A 23,578-nucleotide genomic window follows, 5' to 3' on the forward strand; every position below is an offset into this window, starting at 1 on the left:
GTAACAGTAATTAGTCATAAGAGAGCTCTTCGCGAGCTACCCAGAGATAAGGAGCCTGGTGATTCTACTTGCTGTAAATGATGTGGTGAATGATGTGTTTCTTGAAAAGATGAGATTTCAGGCTTTTTCTCAAGTGAAAGAGCGAATTTGAGAGTCAATTCAGTGTTGGACTGTTATCCCTCGTCCTGCCTCCCTAGCAACAGAAGCTATTTTCTTTTTTGGGCATTCATTGGTTTTCCCTCATTGGAGTAATGCACCTCACATTGATCATCCTGTCACTGAGATTAACCCTAAGAGTCCAGTAATGGCAATACAATTTGCTTAGTAAAACAGAAATAACATAACTTAACAGCAGCAACTCAATGGAATTTTACACTGACATTTAATTGAGAAGCAATATGAGCAATATCCTTTACCTGAAACTCAATATGAAGAGTGAACCTGTGAACGGCCATTTCGCATAGCTTCCATCTTTAATTAAAAAAACTCATAATCATACAATGCAAATAAAGGCGTTCGGGGTAGGGAGAATGAGTGAGTGATGAGGCGGGTGGTTTCTTCAAACATTTCTGACTCTGGGTCTGCTGTCAGTCAGGTGCTTACAGTGTGTCTGAAAGATCGCCTTGATTTTGCTGCATCTGCTGCTGCATCTTGTGCAGCATTTCCTGCATGCGTCGGAGCTGCAAGAGATAGCAGGAGTAGTGTCAGGTGATGCTTCCTTCCACATCCGTCCTCTAGGCTGATGTACAGCTTCTCTCTCTCTGTCACACACATACTATCCCAGGGAATTTCTGGTTACAGACGTTTCTCTCTCTCACCTGACAGGCATGGCACTGTTGGGTTAAGGAATAATGCGTATTTCCATGAAATATTTGCCCTGAACAACATCCACTTGGATGTCTGTGGTAATGACTTCTTAGCATCTAAGCCATTCATGCCATGTTGCCCAGTGAGAGAAACAGATTTGTAATATACACACGAGAAGCATTGCTACATTTCCCAGGGGCTTTCAGAGGAATTAGGGGACCATGGTCAGTTCTGGAGTCTGTAAGGCTTTTCTCTGCTGACCCCTAATCTGTCTGCTCAGAAAGGAAATGACAGTGTAAGGCTGGACTCTGCTCCCTCTCACTGAGGGCCAGATTATCAGGCCTTTGCACCAACGCAGTGTCATACAAAGTGATGCAAACTGGTGAAAATGCATTGGGATTTCCTTTTCAGCGCAAATGTGTGTTTGCTCTGGAAAGGAGTCCTAGAGGAATGCAAATTAGCACTCTGTGATGATGCAGTGTACCATGAGTGGTAAATAAGCTTTCTCTCGTAGAGGATCTCCATTGATAGGCGTAAGCACTGAATAGTCCCACCCACGAGCGGGGACCCCAGAGCATTTCTTCACAATATCTCTTCTTAAGTGTAATGTTCGCCTTTCTTCGGGAAGGCCTGCAATCACTTAAGAGAGAAAATTAATATGCAGCCTATAGGAGTAGGCTACAATTCTTCCTCTTAGAGTAAAAAAAGGGGCCAGGAGAAATATATATGTATGTAATGTTGTGATGTTTTGGTAAAACAGCATGAATGCTTTTCACAAACGCTTTTATGAAGGAGCAGAGGAATGAACTACAGCAGGACAGTGTAGCCCCATAGGCTGTCAGTATATAAGTTAAATTCAGTTTTCCTTTCTAGTTCCTGATAACAGGACCCTGGAGTATTGAGCTTGGTAATTTTAGGCTTTTTCACATCAAAAGTTTCAAATAATATTTGGTGACAACACCTTAATTCAACTGTTTTCATCTCTCCGTGCATTTTTCAGTTTTTTCCTGGCAGAAAAGTGTGGTCCTGGTTGATGTCGAGAGGATCAATGTCGAGGAAAGGTATGGATCCTACCTGTTCGACGTCAAGAGCTGGGTTGAAGTCGGTAAGCAACATCGTCCGAAGTCGAGACAGGCTGCGGAGTGTCTCAATGTCAGGAAGGAGTGCGTCGAGGCACTGGCAGAGGTTAACGTCGAGGAGCAGATCAACGTCAAGGCATCACAGTAGAATGTGGATGTTGAGGACTTTTTCGATATCAAAAAGTCACCAGGAGATAAGGAAGAAGAGGAGAAATATCTGTTTATCTACAGATTCTCGATATTTGAGAATGTATTCGCTTTCTCCCATTGTAGTGTCACCTTCGTCTCTGTCTCCATCACCTCCACCAGCTCCGTCACTGCTATGACCACTGACATTGCCTTCTGCACCACCACTGCAAACAATATCAACTCCTCCACCACCACCTTCACCTGTAGCGCCTCTTTCTGCAGTACCAATTCCACCTGGGGAGACTCCGATACCAAGGAACTGGTCGCACTCCTGAATGCGCCACCTCTCTCACCATCACCAGCGTCATCAGAGTTCCAGGTGCTCATATACATCTTTGTGTCACTTTCAACAGCATCATAGGTCACGCTGCTCCAGATCATGGTCCAGGACTTGCACAAGGTCTCATCATAGATCTAGAGATTCTTCCTTCACGTCAACTCAAGGATATTCTCCAACATTCTCGGACTCACCACTGCCTCGTCTCTCCCCTGTGGGCGACATTGCAACCTTTCAAGAGGAACTGGTACGAGGGATGACCAAACTTAATATCAGATGTCGGTACCAACACCACATCTGTAATACTCAAGACATTACACCAACAGACAGTCTCAAGACCACTACTGCCACTAGTCCCTCGCCTCCCAGAACCTGCCATGGAGCCCTTTTTAACACCGGCATCAGTTAAGCCTGCTCCGTCGAGGCTTCAGAAGAAATACTGGCCTCCGGATCAAGATCCTCTGTTTCTCCATGCTGATCCTCCTCCAGACTCTGGTTATTCTAGCAGCCAAAATGCACCACTCCACTTCTCTGTCTTCATCGGTTCCTTCTGATAAGGAAAGCAAGAAGCTGGACTCGGCAGGCAACAAAGTCTGCAAATCTGCTGCAGCATCCATGAAGGCAGCCACTGCTACCACTCCCTTGAGAAGATGTGACAGAGCCCTCTGGGACTCCATCCACCATTTCGCTGAACATCTTCCCAGAGAAAAAAGAGAGCATTTCATGGAGATAGTCAACAAGGGTGCAATAGTTTCCAATCAAGTAATACGTGCAGCAGCAGATTCTTCCCTTTTAACCGCACATGAATACTGTCATGGAGTGGCCTTAAGGAGATGTGTAGCTCCTCTAAACATCACTAAAACCAGAGTCTCCGCAAGGGATCCAGAACCTACCACTGTCAGGTTCCACTCTCTTCGGAAGTCATGGATGATGAGATGGCGCAAATGAAAATGGAAACCCTTAAAGCGGTGGGTCTAGAGAAACCAAAAGAGCAGAGAAAATCTTTCAGACCCTACCAATGCAGTTTTTACCCTAATAGGGTTCAAACCTTTCATTGGTACTCAGGTTGATCTCAGCAACAACACCAAAGACCTTACCAACAGCTGCAAAAGCAGACGGGAGGACGCTCTAACCAACAGCCTGCTCAAGGGGGTAAATAGGCAACAACATCCAAGCCATGAATCCTTCCTTCCCCCTCTTCCCTTACCCACTTCGGTAGATGGAAGCATTTCTCATTATCTGGCAGAGTGGCAAAACATCAGGCAAGATGCCTGGGTTCTGAATATTGCGCAAATTGGGTATGGTCTCAGGTTCATCAGCCCACCACCTCCAAAATCATTCAATTGCCATCTCGCAATGCTACTGTTGGAAGTCTACATCCTCTTACAGAAGAAGGTGGTGAAAGCCGTTCCTTACAAACATTGTGGAACAGGCATTTACTCCAGGTACTTTCTGGTGAAAAAGAGAGACAAGAATGAATTCAGACCCACACTCGACCTCAAACTAGCGAACAAATGGATTCAGCGAGAAAGGTTCCAGATGATGGAGTTACATCAAATCTATCCCAAACTACACCAAGGAGATTGGCTTTGCTCCATCAACCTTCAAGTTACATCCTTTCAAATTCAAATCACCAGAAAGCATCAAAGGTTCTTGAGGTTCGTTTTGGGGCAGGACCATTACCAGTACATAGTACTTCCATTGGGCCTAAAGCTAGCACCCAGAACATTCTCAAAGTGCATGGCAGTAGTGGCGGCTCATCTCAGGAAGCACCGAATCTTCTTCTACCCATATATAGATGATTGGCTCAAAAAGACGTCAACTTCTCAAGAAGCCCAATGTCATTTCAACTGGACCTTGGATCTCCTTCAACGAGTGGGGCTGCATGTAAACCACAACAAGTCCAGTCCCACTCCGGTTCAGACTTCACATTACTTGGGAGCCTTCATCAACACCATGCAGGCAAAAGTGTGCTCTTCGGAGGAGAGATGCATATCGATCCTTCAGAAGTGTCACTCTATCAAAAAGGTATCTCATCCAACAGTGAGAGCAGTGTCCTGTCTTCTTGCTTCAATGACCTCCTGCTTCTTCCTCACTCCAAACACTTGCCTCCACATGCAACGTTTCCAAGAATGCTTCGAGGACCAGTGGGAACAACTAATGGACAACTGGAAGGACAAGATCAAGCTGTCCCTTCTTGCCAAACAATCCCTGAAATGGTGATGCTCTCTAGCCAATCTCCTGTGAGGGATGCTGTTCCACCAACAGGTCCCCTCTCAAACCTTAGTGACAGATGCATCACTACTAGGATGGGAAGCTGACATGGATCACCTCCAGATTCAGGGTATGTGGTCTCAGAGAGAGCTTACCTATCACGTCAGTCTCCTTGAGCTCCGCGCAGTTCACCTAGCACTGTGTCTTTCATGACCCAGACCCTACTTGTTCAGATGGACAATACAACCACCATGTACTACCTCTACAAGCGGGGACGGGTCTTGCATGACACAGCTGTACAAAACATCTTCCAACTGTAGGGCACTCCAACCATCGATTTGTTCGCTGCTGCAGAAAACAAAAAAGTCTGCAACTTCGCCTCGAAGTACCTCCAACCAGGGACACTGGGGAATGCCCTATGGATAGACTGGTCCAGCAAATTTCTATACACCTTTCTGCTGATTCCCCTGATACTGGAAGTCCCCACCAAGCTGTCCCACTCAAGAGCCTAGATGATCCTCATAGCTCCAGAGTGGCCACATCAATGGTGGTTCACGTACCTGCTTTACTGGCCAGAGCGTCCACATCTCAAGCTGCTGTGCAGACCAGGTCTTCTAATGAAATTTGGAGGCCAAATGGTTCACTACAAACTCTCCTCCTTGAATCTGGATGCATGGCTCTGAGCTAGTGCAATATGGACATTTAAACCTGCCACAGACTGCATGGAGATCCTCAAGGAGGCTAAGCAGCCTTCAACCTGTTCCGCATTTGCCTTCAAGTGGAAGCGATTTTACATTTAGTGTTCCTCCAAGAATGTGGACCTTAGAACTTGCCATGAAGAAGTCATTCTTCCATACCTGCTACACTTGGCTAAATCTGGCCTGCAATTCTCTTCCATAAAGGTTAACCTAATAGCTCTTACTGCTTACAGAAAATGTCCTTCACAAACCTTTTTTTTTCCAAAGTCCATGTAATAAATGATTTTCTAGAAGGGTTGACAAAGGTTTTCCCTCCCATTAGGCATCCTTCACTTCCTGGAGAGCTTAACATAGTCCTTTCATGACTTGTGCAGGAATCTTTTAAACCAATATACAAGGCTTCCCTGTGGCATCCTTCTTGGAAAACAGCTTTCCTGCTAACAATAACATCAGCCCGCAGGGTTAGTGAGATCCAAGTCTATGCTCTCACAAACCTTGCACAGTCTTCCTCTCTAACAAAGTGGTCATAAGGACTCACCCAAAATTCCTGCCTAAGGTTTTTTCGGGTTTCCATGCAACCAGACTATCTCGTTGCCAACAATCTTTCAGAATCCCTCTACGCCAGTTGAGAGGATGTTTCATTCCCTAGATGTGAGGAGAGTTTTTCTACCTTCATAAGACATCTGCAGAACAAACCAACTGTTTATCAACTATGGGTCAGTCCATACAGGGTTAGCCACATCTAAACAGTCCATCTCCTAATGCATAGTTTCCTGTATCCTGTTGTGCTATCAAAAAGCTAACAAGACATAAACAGGTAGATCAAAAGCTCACTCCTCTAGAGGTAAAACAGCTACTGCTGCTTCAATGAGGAATATCCCCATAGTGGAAATTTGCAATACAGCCACGTGGAGATCTGTCCACATATTCAACAAGCATTACTGCCTGGACTCGAATGCTAAAGCAGGTGCTCAAGTAGGACAGGCCTCACTCAGAAATTTGTTTGCTTAAATTGGGCTATAAATCTCATTCCTCTGCCTTCCCCGCCACTTTTTGTAGGGATGGGCTTGCTACTCTAGTCAATGCTTATGAATATCATTGGAGATCCCCTTATGAGATAAGGAACAGTTTCTTACCTGTCACTTCAGTTCTCTCATAGGAGAATCTCCATTGAAGTCATAAGCAAAAGTGGAGTGGACAGAGGTACATGTATCCCATACATACATTCTACTATCACCTCAAAAAGAACTGAAGCAACTGTCACCTGCTGCGCATGATGGGATACTGGTGGTCTCTGGGTCCTTAAAGGCATCTCATTTTAAAAGGCATTTATGCTGTTTTACCAAAACATCATGACATTATATACATTTATAATTCTCTTGGCATGTTTTTTGACTCTGGGATGCAGAATTGGGCCATTGTAGCCTACTCCTGTAGGCTGCATGATAATTTTTTCTCAAGTAACTCTGCAGGACTTCCCGAAGAAAGGCAGCAAACATTACACTTAAGAAGAGATATTGTGAAGAAATGATCTGTGGTCTCCGCACACGGGCGGGACTAGTCAATGCTTATTACTTCAACGGAGATTCCCCTACGAGAGCACTGGAGTTACAGGTAAGAAACTGCGGCTTTCCATGCAACCACCCACAGTTGTTGATGCAAAGGCCTCTCTACAAAAAATGGCGGACAAGACTTTTTACTAAAAAATGACACGTCCTTGAGGCAGGCATAACATTATAGAAAACCTTTCCTTTCTCAAACCTTCTAAGTTTGTATACTCTAATGTACAGTACACCTGCAAAGTTAGACAACTTGTAAATTATATCTAAGCATAGTATTTTGTACTGGAAGGGGAGCCTCCCAAAACAAAATCTATGCTAGACATCACACATGCACCCTTGCACTATTGTGAAAGGCAGCCTAAAGGGAAAGATAGCAATAATGCTATCTTAGTAGATATACATTGTCCTCCTCTCTTCCTTTCACACAACACAGGAGAGGAACAATAGTTTCTGTACTGTGTTGTGTGAGATCTTAGTAAATTTGCTCCTGAATGTTTTCAATGCCACTCCAACTCACCTCCTCGTCCTTCTCACGGATTAGCTTCTCGGTGTCGGCAAGAGGTAATAGGGGAAGAGAGAGTTCTGTGGTACTTTGACGGGAAAGTTTACTGGCAGGAGGGAAGAATAGAAAAATTAGAAGTAAACTTCAAGTATCCAAATGCATTAATTTGATAAGAAACAGTTAAGGTTCCAAGAAAGATTTTTTCTGGTTAGGACAGGCCCTGAAGAACCATGATCTAGGTGGGCTTCAATTGAACAGAATGAAAGAAGTAAACAATCTGCAGACTGATAGTCATTGGAGATGGCAGTTCCCTCCCAAACTGACTAGGTTTTTAAACATCTATTCCTAGACTGGGGGCCCACTGAAGCCTTATAAAGAAGTGACTGAATCCCACAGAAGCTGACATTCACTAGGCCAGAGACCTACAGTTGCTTTATCTAGCTGGGCCTTGTGTCGACAGACAGAGCCTATCGCTTGGTAGGCAGCTTGTGGAGGCTGTAAATGGGTAGATGTGGTTCCTGCCTCAGCTACCCATGTAACTGCACCACAGACTAGATAAACTACCACTGCTGGGCCTGGAGCCCTCCAGTGCTCCCTTAGCAAGGCCTGAAACCATAGAAGCTGCCTTTATTGCAGTTTGGAGCCCCCATAAGTGCACATAGCTGGGCCTTGCAGCATATCCGCTGTTCACAATTGTGTCTCAAGTCCCTCTTTACAGGCCATGGTAGGCCAGCACTCACTTTCTGCTACTCCGTTCCTTGGCCCCAATGCGGGTCATGCTCTGGATGCACTCTGCCCGGTAGTTCTCGTAGTGCACCTCTTGGGTCACATCCTTCAGATCCTGCATGTGTGTCTGGATTAACATGTTCCGTAGCTTCTGGAAGTCACAGTGTGCTTCGTTTTCGACTGCGAATGAGAAAGCAAGAGAGACAATTGGAGAGGGTGGTGACATAGTCATTAGAAAAGGGTCATTCCCTGGCATAAGTAAAATGGTATTACAACTGATTCTCTTGAAAAACATCTTAATCCTATTTAGGAGTAGTTCTAGCAGGGTACGACATGGTTCTGTTCTTGTAAGCCACTGAGGCTTTAGCAGCAGGCACCCAATTCTGGCACTGTCAGGGGAAATGTTAAACCTACTTTGGATCAGTTCTTGTCAAATTTGTAGAATTACTGAATTTATATTTTTGGTGATGTTTGCAGAAGCTGAACCATGTTCCCTCTGCATGTCCTGTTTGGGGAATAGCCTCCCGCCCATGCCTGCTTTTAGTGCATGACCATTAAGACAAGATATTTGAAAAACGTTTGAGATGCATGATCAGCAAATGAGAACCTCTGCTGCAGCCGTAGGTAAATCTACCCACATTTTCTTATTTTACTCGGTTTTGGACTCTTAGGCCTTGTAGAAGTGTTCCAGGTCTGTTAAACATACCACAACCATTTAATACTCAGGGCCTGATTATGCCCTTGGCCGATGGGATACTCCGTCACAAACGTGACAGATATCCCACCCGCTGTATTACAAGTTCCATTATATCCTATGGAACTAGTAAAACAGCAGGCAGGATATACGTCGCGTTTGTGACAAAGTATCCCCTCCGCCAAGGTCGTAATAAGGCCCCAATGTTAAATGTTAAAGAATTCAGAAAACTAAGTTGATAAAGGTATTTGCAAAATGGTAACAAATGGCATAATAAAAGGTGAAGTAGGTGTGCAGGCTGCACTGTCCAGTTACATGAATTATCTACCTAAGTGTTTGTGTACTGTGATATTACGAGTCCTTAAATAGGTCTTGTCTTGGGCGGCAGTGATTAAGGTGACATTTACAGGCTATGGGCAATTTCAACTGGCACACAAAGCTAAAAAGAGATGTGAAATGTCTGCTTATGATCATAACATTTGACAGTTTGTTTTCACTAGAGATGGGTCAATGAAATGTTTGCATCTCCTGGGCCAGAGGAATTGCAAATAGGATGTATTTATTGCCCTACTGTAAGCTTTGCCAGAGTTGAAATGCTTTGGCCATAGCATGGGATGAGGCACTGGAGCAATGAGTAAATTTGCTTACCTTTACCTGGATCCTAATGCAGCAGTATCTAGCCAGTTTTGTTATTTTTTATTTGTCGAGTCAAGCAATGTCAACTTTTCACGTTAAAGGTGTGCATTAATGGAGAAAGTACAAACAACATAATTAAAACCCAAATCAAGGTGGCAGTCAGAGTGACCAGACAAGGCATGTGTCTGTGCATCTTTATATATAAGGAACTGCCCAGGAACTCTTCAAGTTAGTAACATGACCGTTCGGTGCCCAGGGACTTAAAAGATGTCAAAGTCTTGTGTAAAATGTCCATGAAAAGTGAGACCCTTAAAAGAGAAGCGCACCTATCCATCCAGAAGTGCCATGCTTCATCAAAGGGACCCTCCTCATATTGGTCAGAAGTTTTAACAAGGTGGGATATAACCCTGAAAAGTCAGGAGAGCTTTAAGGTGGGAAAAAACAATAGCCACTGCATGGTTGTGGGATCTCTGTGAACTAGTATGGGGGTAACCAATGAGTAATATGGATCGGGAAATTGTTATCTCCAGGTGGACAAGCCAATTTTACTGAAGTCCCCAGTGGGTAGGTTTATTAATATAAGGGAATAATTAGGTGCCTCGGACTTTCTTCAGGACCAACCATCTCTGTATCTGCCACCCAAATGGGCGAAAAAATAAATTAATTTGAGCAAGCACAGATACTAAACCTGGGTGCTTCAGTTTTAAGCCCTGAGGTGCCCAGGGCCGAGTGTCAATCAGTGACACCTCGTCACAGAGTGGGGTGAGGTCTGCAGTCTCACTGACTGATCCCACTCTGGGCGAGATTGGGACTGCTGCTTTCCTTCATTGGCTGAGACCTCCGAGGCTTCCCTGTCGGAGCTGTGCTCTTGAGGTACATTTAATTTTTTTTAATGTTTGGTGTGTGAGTGTATGAATGTATTTGTTAGTAAGTGATGTGAATAGGTGGGTGAGTGCATGTGTGAATGAATGGGTGTGAGTGAGGTGTAGGTGTGCATGTGTAACCTCCTCCTCCGCCGCCCCCCTCCCTCGCAAAATTACCAGTCACCACTGCATTCATGTATATTCAGTAATGAGTTTGCATGTATGAATTTCATGCTCTTTCGGTAATGTAAAAGTTGAAGGTGAAACAATGTCAATGCACGCATACTCTTGTAGACTACTTAAGTGAGTTCACACCAAGAAAAGAGAAAGAATCAACCCAAAGAGAAAGGTAACTCTTACTCTGGCTTAGGAAGTGCTGCTTCCTATGCTTTTGGAAGCCGAGGGGAGGGGGGACCAAGCTAAAGGGAACCATCAAGCTGTACCTATAACTACATCTTTATCAGTACAGTGTGTGATATGTATGTAAATAGACAAATTATGCTGTCTCATCAAACCTCTTGCTAAAAATATTCAGTGTGTGTTGTGCAATCATGCCATGTTAATTTTGTAAGCTTTTTGGAAAAAGACCAGGTGAATCTACTGGCCATGTATTGGCCCTTGTAGCCCAGTCAATAGTCAGAAGTTGAACGTTAGGAACTTTTATGTTGCCACTATATCTATAAAGTGAACTAATTGGTCAATGTATGTAGTTGCTGGGTCGCTCAAGCTAATTGTCATGAGGTGGGAACGTGCTGTTGTATATAATAGCTGTTATGACCATATTTTGTGACAAAAATGACAATTGCCTCATTGTATTTAGAAATGTTGGCTTACAGGAAACAGAATAGATAAGAGGACATGACATCCAGTATACAAAAGTCCTTGTTAAAAAAAATTGGAACAGTGATTATTCTAATGATAATGGTACCTGGGTTCAGTAGAAATGGAGAGCTCAATAAAGCTCTTATAAATAGTGTGCTCCGCGCTCAGAGACAGAAAATGACGTGTGTCCGGATTTGTAGGTTAAACTAGTACAGTGTGCTATCAGAGAAACAGAAGTGATGGTTTTGTGGAAATTGTAGGCAGAAATTGATTATTGTGAGGTGATAGAAACTAAATAATGCTGAAGTAAAAAACAAATATTGGTAAAGAGGCCTGTGAGGAAAGTGGCGTATTATACCGCCATAGACTTTAACAGAGTGGTCCTAATTCAAAGGATGCATGATCGTGAAGATACTGTAAGATGATGAGGATGCTTTGCCATCAACGGGGGTCTTCCTCAGGCTACTTCTTGGTCTACTGTTCAGATGGGGTGACTTTGGCCACAGGTAGTCAGCGTCCCTTGAAGTACTCCTTGGTCCAGTAAAAGTCCACTGGCTACTGGCCTCCGGTCACAGTGGAACCAGCAGTTCCCTTTGTTGGATGCTAGTATCTGTCTTGGCTGACCAAACTTCATTCCGATGACTCTGCTAGGTCCAGCGGACTCGGATGCAACGTTTGAGCATCAGGATTTGGTCATCCAGACTTCACGTTGGCGGTCAGAAGTGATTTAGCAATTGTGGCTAAGTGGCCAGAACAGGCTTCTTCAGCTTTTGTGGCCCTGGTGCTGTAACAGAAAGTCAGCCAACTGACTCTTGGATTTCACCTCTTCTGCCTGGGGCTTGGGAGTCACTTTTCCATTAGCCAGGTACCAAATTTATAGGCTTCTCTTTGCTACCCCAAGAATTAGCAGCTGCAGGCAGTGGTCGGTGCAGCCTCTTTTGCCAGGTTCAGGGAATAGCAGGGAAGTCCTACTTCGGTCATCTCGCAAGTCCAGATGTAATCTGAGGTCTGTGTGCCATATTTATTCCCAGAAAGTGGTCCCCGGGATGCATTTGCTATAAGCCAATGGGCTAATAAGACCTTCCCCGCCTGATGACTGCTTACTGCAATGTGTTGCATCTAGCTATCCCAGAGTGCACTATTTTGCCCTCTCCCAAGATGGCAGAACCTCTCTCGGTGTGTGGAGCTTGCTAGCCCACACTAGAGGTGTGGCCACCTAAGGGCTAGGTACCCATGGAAAAGTGTGGTAACTGCTCTCCCTTAACTTTCTAAAAGTTGCATTTACGAAAAAGTTACATTAAATTCGCCATGGGCCTCAAGTCAGGCTTAATGTGACTATTATTTTGATACCGTGAAGTGCCAACTTTAGTAGTCCCATTCAGAAACTAGCACTGCTGAGTTGTCAGAATGTAATCCTGTACTCGACAAATAGAGTAACTAGCCTTTTTGCAGAAAAAAACAATAATTTGGGTTTTTTACTGTTAGGACAGAGGCGTCAGAGCACTGGCACTGAGGTCTGGTTAGAATGCCTCAGTGCACTCTCAGTCGAAAAACAACAGTAGCATCAGTTCAAACATTTGGGGTGATCATGCAAAAAGAGGCATTTCCTTACAAAGTCAAACACTGTGGTTTGTTCCAACGGAACAGAGGTCACTTGTGAGAGGGACTTATTATTATGCATCCTAAAGGATGGGACCCACAGAAATAGTGACAACCCATGGTATTATGGGGGTTCACACATAATGTTAGGGCTTTAGGGAAAATGTTAATGTATGTGCCACGATCTCCCATAGGATTATATGAAACTGGAGTTATAGGAGGAAACTAGATTTCTGCACAATTGAGATATAGTTAGTCTTCGAATTGGAATACATTCTCCACAATACCTAAGGTGGTACAATGCTTCATGGAATTAACTGAAGTAATAAGAGCCCAGTGGGACCTCTTGTAAAATATGTTCTATTGTATTAAGGGTATCCTTCTGTGGAATACTAGTAGAGAGGGCCTCCAAATGTAAATTAATGAGGATATTGGTAATGGAGTCAAAGTTAATCATCCAACACATTTAAGATATCCTTTATGTTCTGTAAAAAGGATGGCATGAACTTCACAAGTGGTCTCAGAAATAGATCTGTAAATTGGGAAAGCGCTTCCAGGGTAGCCGCAATGCCCGGTGAGATATGTATATTAAAAACGTACACGGTAGCAGGATTTATCCTCAGGAGGAATTTCGGTTCATATTTATTTGTCCAGATTTCTGAAAGGCCTTTCTCTGCCAGATGCTTAGTTCTGGATGTTAATCTTGTAGTGGAGTCTGGTAATTCTGTCCATCATTATGTATTCTCAAACATTCTGTTCAGTAGTCTGTGGAGGGGAGGCACACATTAGATCCCCTTTTGTCAGCTGATTTTATCATTGTGTCTGGATCTGTCGCTAGTGGTTTTATAACCCCCATGTCTTAATTATGGAAGGTATGAAACGGTTGTTTATACTTCTGTAAGGAGGCTGGAAGATATTTAATCACGGCCTTTTCAAATGTGCGTTACTTCTGGTGGAATCATTCGAGGAGGAGGAATAAAAATCAATAATGAAGGCAATAAGTTTGATATACGAACTTTCTTCCAAAATCGAACACTGAAATACTTTTAATACAACAATTGAGAACGCAAATTTGTGAAATAAAACAGGCCTCAAGAAAAGGTCGATGTTTGTTCCTCCTCATCACATAATTCCACCGTACATAAGCACCTTTGGACAGGTAGTAACGAAGGGCTTGACAGCCTCCTTATTTATTTTTCTTTGTGTATGTATGAGGCTCAACATGTTGAGCTGGGATCTTCTGAGCATCTTCTCCCTCCGATGCGAAGGATATGAAAAGGGTTGATCGAATACGCACTTGCTCACCGAGTGAAGAGGTATTACCATGATACGTTTGGAGGTCTGAGATCTATTAGAGAGCCTTCTAGGATAGTGATCTGAAGGTCAGCATTAGAACTTTGAATTGCATCCCTCCTAAACAGGTAGACAATGAGTGTTGTGTTGGATGCTTTCTTGTCACTTCGAATGCCTGCTTTAGAAAATTAGATGAACCCTACAGTTACTTAGGACTGGATGCTTTTTGTGAAGGGAGCAGTTTGTGGATTCAGAAGGAGTACCACCATAACCTAGCTTCAATGTGATTACAGAATTTGTTGCATTGAGGTGTTGTACCAAGACTTCATTGTCAGTATATTGTCTGTGATAAATATTGTAGTCTAAAAACTCACTATAAATATTTACCCCCAATTGGGGTAAATACAAGAATGTTTATAAAAAAGGACTCAATGTTTATGTCAGAGGATATATGTGAATACAATATTGTGAACTATAACCAGCGCAGGTGCAATTGAAACTGTAAACCCAGTTCAGTTTGGAGTCAGTGCTGTCACATGGGGTCTCCTAGAAGTCTTCCTTGGTCCTCTGCTGTCGTCTTCCAGAAGAGCGCTGCGCACCCGCCACAGTGGGCGGGTACCTGTGTGAGGACCGCCGGCCTCTGAGGTTTCAGAGTGTAACACTAGGAAAGTCTTCTGGGATTTGTAACATCCTTCAGTGCCCACAGAGCTACCCTCCTTACCTAAAGTCAGACTGAGTGTGAACTACACATACAGGGAGTTCTAAGAGTCCGTTGATCCCAAAACCAGCTCTGCTCTCCCCGCTCTAAGCTGGTAATTCAGTGTCAGAGCAGACTTTGCAGCTCACTAATGACATTATCACACTTTGGAGGGCTCACGCCCCATTCCTCAATAGCTTGTTTTTGCTAGAACTACAACTTAGTTATCTTTTGTTACATGTTTTATAAAAAAAGAAAATGAATGCTTTTAAAAATAAATAAATGATAGCTAATAAAAATCCAAGAATGCAAAATAAGCACGAAACAACAACATCAATGATAAAATTAGAAACAAAAAATTAAAAAATTAACAGTTGGATCCAGTACACTGCGCATGAATGAAAAAAAAAAAAAAGAATGGACATCTTGGTTTGTGGGAATAAATGAACGAAAACTGAACTTATGTTTTAAAGTCAATATTTATAATCCACCCATATGAGTACCTGTAACAACTTTAGTTCGAGCTGCTCTTACAAGCACCCTAGGAGAAGTGCGAGAAGGTCCAATGTACAACCAGGGGAACCAGTCCTTTCCCCAAGAAAGACTTCTAATTTATTTAGATTTATGTATTATTGATGCTGCTAATACATTTGATATTTTATACCTGACGAAAAGCAATGAAAGCTTGAACAGGTGCAATGGAAGAGTGTGAGGATTTTACTGTCTTGTAACTAATCAAGTGTTAGATGATGTGTTGAGCAAAATCTCACAGGACTCATTCGTACCTTTACCTTAATGTAATCCTCCCCTATGATGGACACAGCCCCCCTGCAGGCCTGTCCTGCTGTCATTTACGCCATCTAGCTGCCATCCAATCCTACCTTCTATGATGCCCCAGGGGTACAGTCGCCCTTTCAAGGATGTTCCTTTGACCTCCTTGACGATGGTGTTACTGCCGATGACAGCGAAGGGGATGCTGTTCTGGAAAGAGAAGGAAAGCAGTCAATAAGTGGGAGATCCTTCGTGATTCTGTAGTTCAGGCAGCAGTATGAACTGAGGGTCAGATGGCCAATTGCACCTTCAGGTCAGTAGCTGTTTGGGAGTGTAACCTCCCTCCTGAATGCAGCTGTAACTTGCAACACAGAAGCTCCCAGTTCTGATGTGGAACTGGTTGGTGAAGGTGTCAGTGACATGCACAGGGTGGTGAAGCAGGGGTTAGTGCCACAGCTTGATCCTGCTGTAGTGCCACTGCCAGTGGATTATTGCACTGTAGCATTTATATTGTGATTCATACCCCGCTGTGGTACAGTTGCATGAATTGCAGATGGGTAGCGCACTACACCATGAGGGTGAGCGTGGTGGGCAAAATGTTGTAGTTATCATTACTCTGCGTGGGAAGCAATTATTGTTGTGTGTGAGTGACAAGAGAGTTGCTCTTATCTTGTCTTTGAGGAGGAGGTGTGAGATATAGACCTCTAAAATATAACTGGGATTAGTTGTCAGAGTCTACACTGCAGATTATGTGATAGGAAGGAAATTAAATTCGTTTGATGCCTCCTGGAAGAGCAGGTGTGAGGCCCAGGCACCTGTGGATGTGGGAAGGAGCAGAGATGTTCATATCCGCAGGGTTGTTTCCTTCATGAATGTCAGTAACATCAGCATACTGGAGATCTAGATAGCCCTCGCTCGCTCCAGCATCCCAGATAGATGACAGGAGTTTATTCAGAGAAACAGAACCACTGTCCAACTCGCTCAGTAGATATTCACAAGCCTGCAGCCAATCAAAATGTACTGTTCTGATATTGACTAATTTACTGGCTTACAATGTCTCATTTCCTTCTCTTGAGATCTCTTTTCTCTGCTGCCACGTGCTTCTAGGAGTCCCTCATCCAAACTGTCATGAATCGCCTTCCTACCCTCTCACTTCAATGATGGTCTAAAGTTTTCAGGTTTCACTAACACAACCTGCTAAAACAATACACACACACAGAATCAAAGAAACATTGTTTCCCTGGTCCCTGCCTTCTATTCTCAAACTACAGACAAGTTGGTGTATAAAAACATAATTTGTGTCTTTCAAGAGCCCGTAACACATAGATCTTGATCACAAGCACCTTCTTAAATTGTACCTCCCTCAACAAACACACAGTTGTACAGAGTTTGCAATGAAAAGTGATTTGCACCTTCCAGATTTATCATCATATAAAATTTGGCAGGTCTACCCTGCCAGAATTTAACAGGGAAAAATATCTGGATAAACATAAAGAAACGCAGATTTTGTATGGAAAACACCAAAATGTCCACGTTGTTCCTCATTTTTCGGGGTAAACATGCAACTGGTGGTACTTATCACACCTGGTGAATTCCAAGCTTTTGTGTATCAGTTTTCACTAGGTCTGATAAATACCACCAATTCCACCAAGAACTAATAGTCGAGGCTGTAGGAAACCCGCCTTTTCTGCGTGGTCACTCCTTCTGTTTCACCTTTTACTGAACCCTTTCATTTTCCTATTCTTAGAACTCTGTGCACTTTAACCCTGCTAACCAGTGATAAAGTGCTAGTGCTCCGCCTTTAAAAATGGGTGAATGGGCATAGCTCCATTTGGTATCTTTAACTTACCTATAAGTCCCTAGTGTATGGTACAAAATGTACCCTGTAAGTTAAGTGTCCCTAAATGAATCTAGCACCTATTGTGGCATCCACTACAGAGACAGTGTAAACCATGGCTTCAGGCCCACCATTGAAGCCTGACTGTGGCAGTTTAAACATGACAATTCAAGCTGTCCAAAGCCGCCCCTTTAAATAGTAACAATTAATCCCTCTGTTTGCTATGTCGTCCACAAGACAGGGTGCATGGTACTTAAAAGTAGGACATGTAGAAATGTAATGTTAACAGGTTCTTACAGTTAAAAGCTATTTTGCACTGTGGCAGACCTAGTTGTCCTATGTAGAAATCCAGAGTACAGATTAAAATCCTAATACTTTATCTTGGAAATGGGACTGCCCTGAAAATAATGAAACAGCTATTTCAATAGTTATTAAAACTCAAATTCAATGGTAATGGTGGATTTTTTATTAATATTAAGGAAAAGTGAAATTTCAAAAGTTACCTTTCTCTGCCTGAAGTTCCTGAAACCTTATTTGCATTTGCTCTCTGACTTCTGCCAACCAGTAATTATCATTTGAATAGGTGGGAAAAGGTGCAAAGTGCCTCCCAGCCCAGGAGCAAAGAATAGACTGACATGAATGGGCAGAGATGACTCCCCTGAACCTCCCACTATATACAAGGTGATGGATATGAGCATCCTTTTTTACATCATAGTGTCACATTCCGCTTGAATATCAAATACTGCTTGACAGACCCGTTCAGTTTTTACATATAACACCTGGGGCACACTTTAAATGAAGGAAAACGGGATGCCAAATAATTCATGTATATCCACTGTCTGGTTGCTGGGAAAACCGTGCTTTGTTCTACAAGGCTTCTGTCTCTGGGTTTATTTGGGGGCACTGTGGCTGCTTCAAACCAGATTTTGGTCTTGGGTGTGGAAGGGCACTAGGATTACCATAGTATACTCCCCACACATTTTTCCAGCTCTCAGAGCTCATGTTTAGTGTGGCCAAACATTCACCATCTTGAAAATGCCCAAAGTTGGGAGGGTTGGCCCTGGGAACTTGTACTTCATTGGTTAGGTTGGTCCCAGGAGTCATTTCCACCCACTAGCTCGTACCAGGTATACATGTGGAACCTCCAGGCACCCACTGCTGGACCTGAGAAAGAACAGAAGAGAACTGGACCTACTATCTGCGACAGGATAAGAGCCCTAATGGAATAGACCTGCTCTCTCTTGTACTCAGGACAAAGAAGTGGACTCCAAGGGTGATAAGGCTGACCTCCTGTTCAAACTAAATGGGCATAACAAGCTAAAATAGGCCTTTCATGCAACTGCCCAACTGATCAGTGGCAATAGGATCTGTACTAGACCGTACTGTTGTCTGCTGCCAGACACCCAGTGAGTCTCTAGGTGCCTCCCCTGAGGTTATGGTGGTTTTAGACATGTACTCCTGTGGTGGATTGGGACCTAAAGGTCTAAAGTCAGAAGGAAAAATATTTGATCAGATCAACCTGGTTGGTGTATCCCACCCATGCTCCATCGAGTCAAGTATCAAACTGCACTAGGGCCTTGTCTACTATGACCAATGACCATCATCAGCACTTTATGCTTCTTGCTGTCATACCTGCACAAACGTTTGAAAAAATCATACACCCCCCATATTGGATGTTTGTCATATTGTTTATTAAATTTTGCTCTATTTTTCTAGTTTGGTTTGGGATATTTGTTGATTTGTATTTTGTCTTTATTTTGGTACTATATAAATACTTTAATCTTTCCCTGTCTGCTCTGTGCCTTAGCTACAAGGGGGTTGAGCTCAGGTTGCTCAGTTTAAGGTTTCACCCCGACAAGGGTTGTGATTAGTCCTTGAGTTAGGGAGTCACCCTCCCCAAATCATAAACCAATTCTTACAGAGGCTATAGATGTTAAAGAGAGTGATCAGTTACATGCACAAAGTTCTCTTCCGAGAACTCTAATTGATTTTAGTCATTAAACGTATTCATTTTTTAAGACATTTTTACAGTGTAGCGACTACTCTAGGTTATAGGGTTGGTATAGTAAAGAAACTGAGTTGGGGGCCTGAAGGAGTCAGACCTGGCAGGCAATTCACTTTCCTATGCAGGCTGGGAAATAGTCCAAATCTAATCTGACGTGGGTTCTTCTGCCCAGAGTCTGCTACTGTCCAACCGCTACAGACTCTACAAAGCTAACCAACCAAGTCACTGGGGGTCTCAGCCTGCACAGGCATGAACTGAAGAAGCCATTTGTCACTCAAATAACACCAGGGTAACCTGGCCTTTTTGGTGGAGTGGCCAGCTCGCTCTGTGTTGTCAACAAGCCATGGTTCTAGTCCTCGATATTCCTTTACCAGGGAGCACTATCTAGAAGTTGTAATATTTGTGTATTTTATTTGAACCAATGGAACTAATACACTGATAAGAATGAAAATGATTATTACAAGGTAATGCCTAGAATAAAACGTAGTGTTCTTATGACACATAGCTATCTTATAGTCGTACCTAATTCCAAGGCCGGGAGTTACTACACTAGTAGCTGCGTTTAGCACAAAAAAAACACCCATTCAAATAGAAGAACCTGGACTCATTTCATCAGAGGATTATTTAGGTGCATTATGTATAAAATGGACACGGGTGCCATCACCCAAACACGATAGCATACAAAAGGGCGCTGATCTAATTCAGGACCCTGAAAACTAAACTATATGGTTTGCAGGGGTGCTTTAATTTTCTCCCTTGGTTGATGCAAAGCAGGGAGAAACCACTTCTCCTAAGCAACCACTGGACAGCTGCAAGAAAGGATCTTCTCTACTGCTATTCTAACCAAGCTGTAAACATTCCCTATCTCTTGACAGTGGTCACAGAGTTCATTCACAATCACACTGTACACAGCTTCGGTATGGCCTCATCTGGAGCCAACACTGAGAGAGATCCTATGTGGTGAGTAAAGTTAGGACTGTGAGTCTCTTCCCCATCCCTGGATCTTGGCTTTGCCCTTTTGCTACTTGCCCTGCAATGACTCTGCCTTACCTTTAACTGCGTATCCTGCTTCTTGAACTCTTCATCCTCATCAGAGTCGCATTCCGGGAATTGGTAGATGTTGATCTCGTATTCCTCAATCTCCTCCCGGATCTGTGGATGGGAAGGGAATAAATGTTACAGTTCAAACTGCAGCTAGAAGCTTCACTGTGTAGCGCCCCCGCACCCCCACATGCTTTGGAAAGACCCATACGGTTCCTCCAGCCATCCTTCTCAATCACCCTATCACAGGAATGCTTGTTTATTTTGTCAAAGCTCGTAGTGCTGGATTATGGCCAGCTTTGCGTCCTGCCTTGGAGAACTGTGAAAACAAACAGAGTTTAGGGAGGTAAGGGGTGACCTTGATGTTACCTCTTTCGAAAGGTGAATGCTTTGGAGCAGTGACTAAAAGCCAACACTTGAGAAAGACAGGTTTCAATGTCAGTTTTATTGGTTCAATGTAATTGTAGTCAGTTCCATGCTCTCAGATGCCCCCTTCCACCTCACCTTCTGCTTCTTTCTCTGCACCTCAGCTGGGGTCAAGGTATCTGCTTTGCCAATAACGGGGACAATGTTCACCTTGTTGTGAAGGGCTTTCATGAACTCGATATCCAGCGGGCGCAGTCTATGGAAAAGAGACAATGGGGTGATGTGGATGAGCCCTTGTGTAATCCCTGATGCAGCCAAACCTTTCCAAAGGGCCTCAAAACCAAACGATATAACTAAGGCACTGTTTTACTTAAATCTCGAACCCAAATGTCATTTCATGCCCTTCCCTTGATGCCGATAAACTCCAAGGAACTTTTTTTGTTTCAGGGAAACCACCAAGCCCTTCAGGATGCGATGGGGGTCTCACTCCTTTCCCATATTGTTGCTTTGGCAGGTGGCTAGAGAAGCCATCATTAATTAATTCATACCATGTAGGCCTTCCAGGTAGCATCTGCCCAATCCACCATACATGGCCTCTCAGATCACAGCCACACATACCCAAGATGCGCTGGGTAGATCAGAGGATGAATCTGAAGTAGGCTGTCATTTTATGGGGGTTTCTGCTAATCGGTATATTATTCATTTATACTTATCACTCAGAAAAAATGTTTTCCTAAAGATTGTATTTTATTTATCGATCATTCAACCTATAGTTCTCCAGTACTTTCATGTACAAATGTAATCCCTGCTGTGCCTTTTAAAAACAAAATGCATTAATTAGGAAGAATTCAAGGAAATCGATCTGACAATGCAAAACATATGTTTACACGCGAATCGTATGCCAGACTGGCATTCAGCACAGGCCCGTGGCTACATTAAAGGCACTGAAGGCAACTTCCTTATCACGTCACCACACGTGGGCAGGAGAGGGCCTCACACTGCATCAGTTAAAATAACATTGCGCCTAGGGGCTCCAAAAATATTTACTTCAGCGTTACTGTGATCTCAATGCTGAATTAAAAAAAAATAAGTGAAGGAAAATAGAGATTTTCCTTGGAAGCCAGCTACAGTCGTTGTCAAATGCTCGGACTGCCAAATACCAATGCTGTCTTGATCCAGCTCGTTCCTTTCTTTGTCCCCCACAGGTCCTTCCATTGCACGTGGTCAGCCCTGCTTCTCCATTGGCAGTTTTGCTCCCTTCTCTCCCTTTCTTCATGCTGTGCCTTCCGCTCTATTACTCTGTGTCAAAGTCTGAGGATGAAAAACAAACCCTGGTCCTCAGTAATGAGTGTCTGTTTCCACCACCTGCGGCCACCGGTAGAAATTCCTTTTTTTATTATAGGACGAACCTGTGTCTGTTTCTGTTCCTGAGTAGAGCAAGACATGCACATTGCTTTCCATTAATGAATAAACAGCGCAGTGCACTCCATCCAGTAACTATTTCATCACATGATGAGAACTATTATATTGTTTAATACCCTCACAGTTATACCATCTCTGCTTTATGATTGTTGGCACACTTTCGAATCCACAGAACCATTCCTGTGGATCAAAAAACAAAAAAAAGTAAAATAAAAAAAGTTATCTTGCATGTTTAAAAATATGTGCAAATTAAGTTTGCCTTAGGTCAAGTAACATGCTGGAATTACTCGCTACTAATCTTAATTACTCCCAATTGTAGTCTTCCTTGTCACATTCCTTACGGTATGAGCTCTGGGTCATAATTGGATGCATTCGTCTTCATCATACTCGCCATGTTGCTGTTCAGATGACTCCTCCGTTAGACCGTTATATAAGGCGCCAAGACATTTCACCTATTTCATCCTGATGTGTAGGTTAGGCTCTCATGACACAGGTATATTATCCCCTGACTTTATATACCTTTTCTTTCATCGACCATATTCTCGTACAGTAATTTATCAGCCTGGTATGTCTGATCTTACCATTGTTTGTTCTCAGTACACCTCGGTTAATTAGCTCTCAAGGCTCCCTGAACCTGAGTGCATAGTTATTTTTAGAACATGGGAATCTTAGTAGCTCCACTAAAGACAACAGAGTGCCTCAGGGCCAATAATGGCTGCTACAAACCTCATACTCCAAACTTCCAGTGTTTGTCGTTTTGTTTCTGCTTCCTAAGGACATTTTACCTTCAGAAGGTGGGTTGTTCAAATAACATTGTGGCCCTTCTGCCTCGTCATGTGATGCTCTTGCCTGTGGGTAAGCCCTATATTATTCGATCCTTTTGACTGTGAACTCTGGGAGAGGGTCTTTACCCACCGATATTATCCTCTACAACAAGGTCTAAGTCTATTGAAGGGGTCCGTAAGTGGCCAACAAGAGCCAACAAGAGCTTTATATTACTGCAAAAAGGTGGGAAAAATTATTGTATAAAAGGATGGAAAAAATAGCGAAAACAAAATAACCCTATAGCTATAACAAAATCAAATAGGTATTCCACCATGGTCAGAAGTAATGATCTTACGGAACTGGCTCCTATCACTTCCCACAATTCTGGCATGTTTTCTTGCTTTCCTGATGATTGCTTATTCCACCAATACGGTCGCCGCAAATTCCACGTACATTACTTGTACTTGGCAGTCTTTTTAAGCCCATCCCGGCCATTCCCAGATCGTGTCAATTCCCAGGAGCCAGGATTGTACACGCCATGTCCATCAGCATGCTGAGCCTTCACTAGTCGGAATCCTCCTGCCAGCGTTTCGCTCACATTGATTTCCTGGCTTGGGACCCTTGAATTCCTTGGTAAGTCCTGCCTCCCACGCTCCGCTCCAGTCGTTTCTCCTTGGGTACACACGTTTATACTTACTGGACTTCTATCCCTT

The 23,578-nt window shown here is 43.4% G+C and overlaps 1 protein-coding gene across 2 annotated transcripts in view; it reads right to left on the reverse strand.

The window, feature by feature from the left end:
• Window positions 1-363: 363 nt before the first annotated feature.
• Window positions 364-23,578, reverse strand: part of SEPTIN1 (septin 1) — a 60,697-nt gene continuing 37,482 nt past the window's right edge. For both annotated transcript variants that reach the window (XM_069244381.1, XM_069244382.1), the window contains exons 6-11: window positions 20,817-20,934; window positions 20,322-20,423; window positions 15,540-15,639; window positions 8,069-8,234; window positions 7,344-7,434; window positions 364-680 (exon numbers count right to left, since the gene is read on the reverse strand). In XM_069244381.1, the coding sequence (XP_069100482.1) occupies window positions 600-680; window positions 7,344-7,434; window positions 8,069-8,234; window positions 15,540-15,639; window positions 20,322-20,423; window positions 20,817-20,934 (658 nt within the window). In that variant the 3' untranslated portion in view covers window positions 364-599. The remainder of the gene's footprint in view (window positions 681-7,343; window positions 7,435-8,068; window positions 8,235-15,539; window positions 15,640-20,321; window positions 20,424-20,816; window positions 20,935-23,578) is intronic.

Source organism: Pleurodeles waltl, chromosome 7, assembly GCF_031143425.1.
Source record: "Pleurodeles waltl isolate 20211129_DDA chromosome 7, aPleWal1.hap1.20221129, whole genome shotgun sequence".
NCBI lineage: Eukaryota > Metazoa > Chordata > Amphibia > Caudata > Salamandridae > Pleurodeles > Pleurodeles waltl.